This window comes from Micropterus salmoides, unplaced genomic scaffold (assembly GCF_014851395.1).
Source record: "Micropterus salmoides isolate LMB-PRFRI ecotype aquatic unplaced genomic scaffold, ASM1485139v1 Ms_hic_scaffold_983, whole genome shotgun sequence".
Classification (NCBI taxonomy): Eukaryota; Metazoa; Chordata; class Actinopteri; order Centrarchiformes; family Centrarchidae; genus Micropterus; species Micropterus salmoides.
The window spans coordinates 1-10521 of NW_024044774.1; the positions used below are offsets into that span (position 1 = coordinate 1).

Consider the following 10521-nt stretch of genomic DNA (forward strand, 5'->3'; position numbering starts at 1 on the left):
CCGTTTTCCAAAACAACGAGCATTGGCAAATACTGGTCCAGAGTCAGAGTCCTTCAGTAGGCCTATGTTACGTAACGTAAAGTAAAAAAAAGGTAGTAGTTTGGTTAGTTTTAGGCAACAGAACTTTATGGTTAGTTTTAGGAAAATATTGTGGCTTGGGTTAAAACAAGTACATTACGTAAGTTCTCTACAAAACGTTATTTAACTTTCTTTTACACGGAACTTGAGTCTTGGTCTCTTGAGTGAAAGTCCTGAGTTTACATCCCTCATCCATTCACCACCACCACCCTCCTTAATCGGACTTTGTCGTTCCTCATACTACGCCACCTGACTTCTTCTGTCACCAGGGGTAGTGGCCTTACTAAAAACATAAATTTGGGTCGTAGTAAGCTATATAATAATCAACCTATACAGCTGTTTTTGGATGAGGACGGGCTGGATCTAAAAATCACACTATCATAAATAAATACTTCAAAAAAAAATCACAATCACATGTATTGAGTTATGAAATGTACTGTAACAAAGCTACTTTTTTGCCTAGAACGAGAAGGACACTGAGAACACTTCAGAGGTATATGAGAACATATAAACTGTCTTTTAAGGTAAGTTTTGAACTCATTTTTCTTATTTAGTGAAAAGGCCTAAATGTATTTTGAAGGGAGACGCACAAAGAGGTTTTGTTTCTGTAGAAATCAGTTTAACTCTGTTTGGATCAAAACAGCAACTCTCTAATTTAATCAGTTGTTTACATTTTTGTCCTGCAGATGATCAGAAAAGAAGAGACACCAATGTTGTTGTTTTGTTTTAGAATTCATACTGTTTCTTCTGTGTTTGGGTTATGTTTCTTTTAGATAAATAATTTACAACACAGCAAAACGTAACAGTAACAGAATTACCAGTGTATTTCAAAGTCTTGTTGACAGACACATAAATGTGCTTAAAGTTGAATTAAGTGACTGTTTGGACACTTGTAGGCAGAAGAGCACCACAACATAATGACACATAGCAGCCCTGATATATTATCACATTATTGTTTTTGATAGCTAATGTGTTGTTTTTTTATAGCTAATGTGTTAGCAAACATTTGCCATTTATCCATATGTACAGTATAACAGTAGCATTTCCTCTGCTTTTCTGGCCACTTGTTGAATTAAATATTCCTTCTCATTTTAGCAGGTAGCAAATGCATTGGGTTTGTCAGAGTAATCTGCCGTAAACAGTGTTTATGAGAGTGAAATGTCTTCAAACCCAAAACAAAGAGTGTAAATACAGTAAAAAGCTCCAGTAAGCTGTAGTGCTGGGTGATGATTCACCCTGAGTCCTTTTACATTTAAAACATAATATATTTAGTTGAATATTGTTATGCTAGTTTTCCTTACACCATTCCTGGTGTGTTGCGCATTTCTACAGAGTATTTCTAATTTTTGCTTTTATTTTGCTGTTCTTTATTGTGTCCAGCCACAACTTTGTAAATTAATGGAAGAATATTGGGGTGGAATAAGACATTATGCTAATTAACAATATATATCAATATATTTTGAAAACTGCAACACAAAATGTTAATTCTTTCTCTGTCATGTGAACTTACAGCAACTGAATATGTAACAGTCTTTAAATATAACAGTCAAAGACTGGCAACTGCGGAAATGACTTTGGAAGTATATTTTAATAAATATGTATATATCTTCTTACTGTTTACTTGAGTTGATACATTTGACTTCCTTACAATAAATACAAACAATGAAGAAATGTTAATGATTCAATGGAGTTGTGCCTCCAAAGTTTACTCTTGATGGTTGATTTAACTTTATGGAGAAGTGAAAACTAACTATCACCACTGTCAAAGTCCAATGTGGTCCTAAATGACAGATGTGATATATCCGACTCTTGTCTCCAAAAGCTGCAGTATGCTGCCTTTTTGTGGTCTAACTTCTGGCAGTCTGGTGGATAAAAGACATGGAGCAAAGTGGTATTGAAGTAATTTACTGAGCAGGATATTGTCCTGTATATTTTACTCTCAGTGTGTTTTAGACACAATCAGACTTTTTAGCTTAAGTTAAATATTATCTTTAAAATTACATTAATTTTATAGGAGTGCATAAAGCAAAGTTAATGTCCATATAATGTGTGAAGAGTTTTGAGATAGAACTTAGGCCAGTGTGGTATTTTGTTTTTTGGGTTATATAATTGTCTGATTTTCCTAATTGCATGTCTATGTCTATCCTGGTTCATTCATGTAAATGCTCCGTACTTGTATAGCGCCTTTCTAGTCTTTTCGACTACTCAAAGTGCTTTTACACTACATCTGCATTCACCAGTCATACACATTTACATTCATACACTGAGCCTAAGTGCTCAAACAGAAACTAGCATTCATACTCATTCATACACTGGCGGAACAGGCGCCAGGGGCAAATCGGGGTTCAGTATCTTGCCCAAGGACACTTCGACACGCAACCAGGGGAGCCAGGGATTGAACCGCCGACCTTCCGATTAACGGCCAACCTGCTCTACCTCCTGAGCCACAGCCGCCCCGTTTAGCTCTTTTCAAAACACTTTATAACTTTGTTTTGAAAAGTGCTAAATTTATTGTCATCGTGTTAACATTGTTGTTCAGAGCAAGCCCCTGTACACTCAGCTGCTCGGGGCGCCGCACTGAGTAGCAGCCCTGTCACTCTGACATCTCTCCATGTGTTGTTGCATGTGTGTGTATTTCAGACCTGTGTGTGTATACTAATGACAATAACACCAGAGTGAGAACATTGAATTTCCCCTTGTGTGATGAATAAAGAATGTGTTCTTCTTCTTCTGCATGTTAGTATGCTGATTAACATTTAGCTCAAAGCACTGCTATGTCTACATACAACAGAGCTGCATCACAGAGCTACTAGCATGGCTTTAGAGTCTAGTTCCTAATACCTCTCACATTATCAACTAAGTAAACAAACTGTGTGTAATAGTAAATAAGAAGCATCATTTCTGGTTTTCCAAACATGCAGTTTAGAGAGCCACGATAACAAAGGGTTGATGAAGGTAATAATTAAGCATGTCAAGCCTGTGGACGTCTTGATGACGTTTCATTTATTGCATTTATCTTAGCTTTTATTCCACTGTTGCACAAACACAGACAGCAGAAGGTCAGATAACATTAGAAGAGGACTGACCCAGTAATACATCATGAACTATACGTTTCTCAGGTCAACCATACTTATGTTCCTCTCCTCAGGTAAGATATGTATTAAAAGTTCTTTATCAATAGAACTACAGGTTGTGAAATGTTGACTATGTTCATATTTCAGTAGGTCTGTGCTATGGAGCTGGTGTACTCACTGTTGACTCCCTCCGTGGAGCAGCAGGGGAGAGCGTGGCCTTTAAAACATCTGTAAAACCAACAGCTGAACCGTTTCTGGCATTAACTTGGAGCTTCAATGGGACCACCAATGTAATAACCTCAACCAGTGTAGATGTAGTCGGACAAGGCTATGAGAGCAGGATCGTCCTAGAAAAGTCTACTGGATCTCTGGTGCTTATGAACCTGACTGAAAAAGACAGCGGCGAATATGAACTAATCATCATCCCATATGGAGCGGAGCAGATTCAAGGAACTGTCAAACTGGAGGTGCTGAGTGAGTAAGATAGATTTATCTGACACTGTTTTTAATGTTAGGAAGGAACTGAAAACAATGCTTGTGTAGTATCAACATGTTTATTTTACTGTAATACTGCACTGCTAAGATGTCTGTTTAAAGAATGCTCATTGAATGTTGCTTAGGTGTGGTGTCAACAAGTCTCTTGTGTTTGTATACATTTTTTGTGCACAGCCAAAGTGTCAAGACCCACTATGGCCTGCCCCACAGAAAACGTAATAGAAGGTAAAACCTCTGTGAACCTAACCTGCGATGCTGACGGCTTGGTGTCCAACAGAGTGTGGATGAAAGACGGCCGACCTTTGGTTTCTGGAGAGAGATTCAGCTTTTACGACAGCAACAGAGTGTTGTCTATCAGCCCTGTCGACAGGAGAGACACTGGAGAGATTCTTTGTAATGTCAGCAATGATTTCAGTTTTGATACAGCTAACTGCAGACTGAAAGTCTATTGTGAGTATTTTCAATTACACATTTCCTGATTTTGAATATTCGCTTATCATTACTTAAGTGCATAGAAAAGGCTAACTATTTCAGTCTCATCATAATTATTATCTTCCTAATGATCTCCTTCATCCTCTTCCTCAAATGTTCAGATGGACCTGACAAACCAACAATCATTCAGAGGCCAATAGGAGCAGAACTTGAAGAGAGTGTCACTCTTAGCTGCTCTGCTGACTCCCTACCAAAGGCAACTTTCTTCTGGACGTTCAAACACATGAAGATGTACGGGCCCCTGCACTACATCCATGAGATGGAAGAGATGCACCTGGGGAGCTACACCTGTACCGCCCAAAATGCTGTCACTGGTTTAGAAACCTCTGCGCTCCACACACTGCGTGGTAATTGAGCTCTATCTCACAGCTCTCTAAATTGTCAGTACTGATGTGTGATTGCAAATGGAAAAGTAATGTTTTTTTTTCTTCTGCCAGATTCATCTACTCCCATCATTGGTTCTATGTCTATGATGGTTTGCACCGTCCTGACGTTGATGGAGCTAATTTTAGTCTAAAGACTAAGAATAAGTGTGTGTGTGTTTTAGATCATTCTCTGAGTTCAGCATTGTTGATAAATGTTATGTTCATGTAAAATAAAGCTGTGAATGATAAACGACAAAATTGTTGTTCTTCATATTTGCTTTTGTTCCTGCAGTATGTTCTTCTGAAATATACAGCTGTGACATTCATTGTTGTATTTAATGACTAATAACTGTCTCAGTTTTCTTCTTCTTCTTTTGTTTTGAGATAACTGAAGCCTACGTAACATTCCAAAAATCAGGAACATCCTGTCTCAAAATTATGCGGAAAAATTAGTCGACGCATTTGTCACTTCTAGGTTGGATTACTGCAATTCTTTATTATCAGTGTGTTCGAATAAGTCCAAGACTCATTAAGACTCTTCAGCTCATCCAGAATGTTGCGCCAGTGTAATGACAAGAACCAGGAAAAGAGATCATATTTCTCCTGTATTAGAATCGCTGCACTGGCTTCCTGTAAAATCTAGAATATAATTTAAAATCCTTCTGCTCACATACAAAGCTCTTAATCATCAGGCACCAATTCAATTCAATTCAAATTAGCTTTATTGGCATGAATGTAATAACATTGCCAAAGCATCATATATACAACATAAGAACAATTAAAGTAAAGTAAATATATTATTATATATAAAGTAATCAAAGCGTGTGTGTTTAAAAAAAAAATAAAAGAATATTAAAAATTTAAATTAAATAAATAAATAAAAGAGAAAGCGTGTGTTAAAAAATATATATTAAAAATAAAATAAATAAACAAAACAGTAAGCGTGTGTGTTTAAATAAAATGTATTAAAATAAAATAAATAAAAGAGTAAGCGTGTGTGTGTGTTAAAAAAAATATTATATTAAAATAATAAATAAATAAAACGGTAAGTGTGTGTGTGTGTGTGTGTGTTAAAAAATTTAAATATATATAAAAAAATAAAATAAAATAAATAAATGAAACAGTAACGTGTGTATATATTAATAATGTGTGTATATATTAATAATATATTAATTAATAATATTTTTTTAAAGAATTAATTGATAAAAAAAAAAAAAAGAACCAGTATCAAATGTAAAAACAAAACAATTACTAAAATATCAAATGAAAAATAATAATTTGAAAATCTGTACAATTATTTGTTAGTCTGAGGTTCCACTGGTTGTCCTCACTTCATGGCATGAGGAGACATATTTTGCAGCAATTTTTTCGCATTTGGGTATTTCTCCCAATAAATAGGGGAGTTTCTTTGTGTCTGATATGAATTCGAATTTGGGGTATATTTGGGAAATAAAAAAGTGTTTTTTCTTAGTTTTATATTTAGGGCATGAGGTTAGAAAGTGCAGCTCTGTCTCTACCTGTCCCCTGTCACACTGGGAGCAGAGTCTCTCCTCTTGTGGTAGCCAGCTCTGTCTGTGGCGACCCTTTTCTATGGCCAGGCTGTGTTCACTCAGTCTGTTTGTTGTCAACATTTTTTTAATTTGGGACATTTTATTGTACTCAGGTAATTTGCCAGTGTGAATTCTCTTTTTAGGGTCAGATAACATTGTAATTTACTTTGTGTTTTGGTCGTTTCTTTCCAGTATTCAATATTTTTCTTTCTGCTTGCTGATAATTTGCTTTGGTCTGCTTGAGTTGGTGTTGCTGTCTTGAGTCTGTTGGGGACTTGTTACTCAGGACCATCTGGCTGAGGGGACTCTTCTCTGGTTTCAGCTCCTGGTATGTTAGGGCTTTGTGTGATGTCTGGGGGTTAACTGATTTTAAGTGATTGTAAAATTTAAGTGATCTTTTCTGTATTTTTAGTAGGAGGGCGTATTGGCCAAGCTCTGCTCTGCACAGGTTATTTGGTGTCTTTCTCTGCACCTGCAAGATGCTCTTACAGAACTCAGTATGGAAAGATTCTATGATTGATTTGTCAAATTCATTATTAAGTTTTGGCCCCCAGATTTTGCTACCATATAGAATTATTGGTTCTAGTACAAATTGGAAAATTTCAATTGGAATATATATTATAATGTGTCTTTTTATTGCATAGAAAGCTCTCTGTTGTGGTGGCAGCCCGGCTGACGGTGAGTGTCCTGGTTTTTTCCACTTTTTATCAGTTTTTCTGCTTTTTTCCTTGGTTTCCTGTTCTCTGCCCGCCTCTCTGTGTTTTCTTCCCCGTGTGCTCTCTCTCCCTCTGCTCCTGAGCCCAGCCAACTACCTGCACCTGCAACTCATCATCCACCTCGTCAGCCTGCCACACCTGCCAGTAATCACCTCATGACTGCCTGTATTTCAACCCCGGTTTTCCACACCATCCTCGCTTGATCGTCGTTGCTCCATACCCGGTGCCATCCTCACGTTCAGGCTTTCATGTTTTTTCACGTTTACCCTGTACCTTGTCGCTGTCTTCCCTAACCTTGTCTCTCTGTTTCCCTCCCAGGTACACTCACCCTCGTCCTCCGTTCAGCTGGACTCATCCACTGGCTCACTCCTCTTTGGACTTCCCTCACGGCGTCCTCCCTGTTCCCCCCCTCTCCTCGCTTCCTCGGCCCCTGTGTTCCCCGGCTCCCTGGCCCCCTGTCTCCTTGGTTCCCCGTGCCTGTACTTCCCCGACGTCCACCTCTCCCTCCACTCCAGTCCCTCTTCCCCTTTTTCCTCCAATAAACCTCCTTCCCTCTGAGAGCTGCATTTTGGTACTTCACTATCCACGCACCACACCCCCTAACACTCTCCTTGCTTTGTCCCTCAGATCTTTCACAGCCATGTTGAAGTTCCCTGTGTATATAATGTTGAGGCCAAGGTAAGTGTAGTTTTTTGTGTTGTAATTTAGTGGTGTCTAAATAGAAATTGTGTGTAACCTGATTTCTGTATTGTTTCTGAAAGATCATTATCTTAGTCTTTGCTGTGTTTACTGTCAGGGCCCATGTCTGACAGAATCTCTGCAGGAGATTAAGGTGCTGCTGCAAACCTTCTTTAGTAGGTGAGAGCAACACTAAGTCATCTGCATACAGCAGACCTCTCATCTCTGTCGTTCAGGAGGAGGCCAGGTGCTGTGGAACTCTCTAATTGGTTTGCTAATTCATTGATATATAGGTTGAAGAGAATTGGAGATTGCATCCCTGCTTCACTCCCCGGCCCTGGGAGAAGAACGCTGGTTGTTCGTTTCCAATCTTTATGGCAAATTTACTTTTTGTATACATGTTCTTAATCAAATCATGTGTTTCCTCCAATGCCACTTTCAAGTAGCCTATAGAAAAGGACCTCATGCCAGATGAAATCAAAGGCTTTTTGGAAGTCAACAAAACAGACATATACCTTTCTTTTCTTAATGTTTAATTCTTGATCAGTTAGTCTGGGGGGTAAATATATGGTCTGTTGTGCGGCAATTTGGCATTTATGCAGAATATTGTGCTTATCAACAAAGTTGACAAGTCGTTTATTAATGAGATTGATGATGAATGTTTTTCCCAGGTCACTGGATACACATATTCCTCTGTAGTTATTTGGGTCATATTTATCTCCAGATTTATGAATTAGGGTTATTAAACCTTTGTTCCAGATGTCTGGAAAAGTTCCAGTTGCTGGAATAGTATTGAATAGTTAGTATAGCCAATCTGATTTTATGGTTTGAGTATTTGATCACTTCGTTGAGGATTCCATCAATACCGCAAGCCTTTTTCCTTTCAGGGACTGGATGACTTCTGTTAATTCTTGTTCTGTTACAGGGTAATCTAGAGGGTTTTGGTTGTTTTTTTATCACCGCCTCCAGAGTTTTTCATTTCGTGAATATCTTGTACTGATCATCATTTTTTTAATATTACTGTATAATTCACTAAAGTGATTAATCCAAGTATTTCCATCTTGGATTGCCAAATCATCCTGCTGGGTTTTGTTTAGGTTGTTCCATTTCTCCCAGAACTGGTTGGACTCTAAGGATTCCTCATTTTCACAGAGCTGGTTCTTGCTGTGTTTATTCTTAGTTTTTAGGGTGTACTTGTATTGTTTCAGAGTGGCCTCATATTGACAGCGTATGCTGTGGTTCCCCCTTCGAGGGAACTCAAACGGCATCGGTTACAACACCATGGGAACGCATAGTCGTAAGCAACGCAGTGTCTCGTTCCCCTTCTCGGGAACCAGAGTTACATACGTAACCCGATGTTATGTCGGTCCCTATGCTTTTCATTTGATAATTTCCATAAAGTTTTCCTTAGGTTTTTGCATTCAGTGTCAATCCGTTGGTTTTTTGGTTTGGAGGCTTTCAAATTAGACAATGAAGCCAAATGATGAAATATTGAATTGATTTTGTACACAGCAGAATTTACACCAGAATTATTCTGGGGAAATGTTTCAGTTAGAAATGAGTTCAATCATGTATGTTTTGATTTTCCAGTGCCTTTGGTACACCCCCATGCTGTCTGGGGTCCATGGGTATGTGCTGTTAAACAGTTCACAGGCAGTAGGGGTCCCAGACTTAGACTGAGCCCTTTTCAGATTGTGATTTTGCTGTGGTCTGTGAGGGGGCTGACTGTGAAAGCTCTGAGAGACATTGGATCTAGATCTGTAATGAAATAATCTACCGTATTATTGCCAAGAGCTGAGCTGTAAGTGTAGCGACCCAGAGAGTCCCCTCGTAGCCTGCCGTTGACTATGTACAGACCCAGCATACGGCAGAGCTGTAAAAGCTGCATACCGCTTGTATTAAGCTTGTCAAAGCTTTTTCTAGCAGGACATTCAGGGAGGGGGAAGCAGGTGTTTCCAGTTAAGTGTTTGTCTCCCTGGGTGTTCAGTGTCAGCTCTTTCTCCTGTTCGAGCGTTCAAGTCTCCACAGAGTAATACATTTCCCATGGTTTTATAATGGTTAACTTCCTCAAGAATAGAGGAAATATATGGGCTGTAGTAGAGGGATTCTGATGGAGGTATATAGATGGCACACATGTAGACTCTCATCTTTTGCTCAGCACAAATCATCTGTTAATTTTCAACCATATTTAAGAGTCTTCTTTTTTTAATAACTGTGATGGACTGGCTCAGTTCTGATTTACACCATATAATCAGGCCTCCTGAATCTCTGCCTTGGGTTATTGTGGGATTTTTTGTTGATGGTATAATCTCAGTGTAGCTGTGAGGACGACCAGTGGAAACATCTTCTCTGCACCATGTCTCCTGTAAAACTATGATTTCAGAATCTTTTAACTCTCTATTAAAATCTGGATTTCTGCTCTTTAAACCAAAAGCTGATGATCTCAGACCTTGAATGTTCCAACATGTTATTGTAAACGATTTCATCTCCAAGTATGATCTGGTCACAAATTAGACAAACACCTTAAAAAAAACAAATAATAGTAAACTAGATATTAAAAAATATTAGCAAACCATGTAGCTATATGAGGCGAGAGCAGCGCAGGTTTAGCATGTGTAATATGTCTTTTAGTTCACCAGAGGGGGTGGGGCTGTGGCTCTTCTCACCGCTGCGGCATAGTTCAGTCCAATAGGCTGCTGCTCCTGTAGTCTTGGTTCTGCCGTTGGGATGAGGGGGGGTATAGGACCTCCAGGCTGGGGGGCTTTCTGGCTGGGTATCAATGGCCAGTGTTGTGTTGGTTGTGGGTTGCGATGTTGGTGATGTGGTGGGTTTGGTGGCCTGGCCGTCCTCTCTGATGGCCGGGGTGGATGTATGGTGGAGGTCTGGATGGTCTTGGAGGTCTGCGTGGGGTCTGTGTTGTGTGGTTACCCCTTGGAGTGGTAGTAGGGCTCCTTCCAAGAGCAACATCCTTCAGGGTCCTAGCAAGGGTGGGGACTGCATTTCTGTGTAGGTGTATGTTATCATACAGGCAGTCCAGGTGCAGGGTCGGGTGGTGGGCCAAGAACACGTTGGG

At 39.2% G+C, this 10521-nt stretch overlaps 1 protein-coding gene and 1 long non-coding RNA gene across 2 annotated transcripts; both read left to right on the forward strand.

Moving 5' to 3' along the window:
- Positions 1–16: 16 nt before the first annotated feature.
- On the forward strand, positions 17–1749 carry LOC119896385. The gene is made up of 2 exons (XR_005443209.1): positions 17–602; positions 765–1749. It is a non-coding gene; the product is annotated as an uncharacterized LOC119896385 (long non-coding RNA).
- Positions 1750–2476: 727 nt separating this feature from the next.
- LOC119896386 (carcinoembryonic antigen-related cell adhesion molecule 20-like) lies at positions 2477–4668 on the forward strand. The gene is made up of 4 exons (XM_038709817.1): positions 2477–3626; positions 3822–4097; positions 4241–4486; positions 4577–4668. The coding sequence occupies exons 1-4, from the start codon at positions 3530–3532 to the stop codon at positions 4654–4656; spliced, it is 699 nt and encodes a 232-aa protein (XP_038565745.1). The 5' UTR covers positions 2477–3529; the 3' UTR covers positions 4657–4668.
- The last annotated feature ends 5853 nt before the right edge of the window (positions 4669–10521 follow it).

Bases quoted from the DNA above. Each gene is read 5' to 3' on its own strand.
- LOC119896386 (XM_038709817.1), top strand. From the start codon at position 3,530: ATGAACCTGACTGAAAAAGACAGCGGCGAATATGAACTAATCATCATC. The intron at 3,627-3,821 runs GTGAGTAAGATA...TTTTGTGCACAG, and splicing joins TGTCAAACTGGAGGTGCTGA to CCAAAGTGTCAAGACCCACT. The intron at 4,098-4,240 runs GTGAGTATTTTC...TCAAATGTTCAG, and splicing joins CTGCAGACTGAAAGTCTATT to ATGGACCTGACAAACCAACA.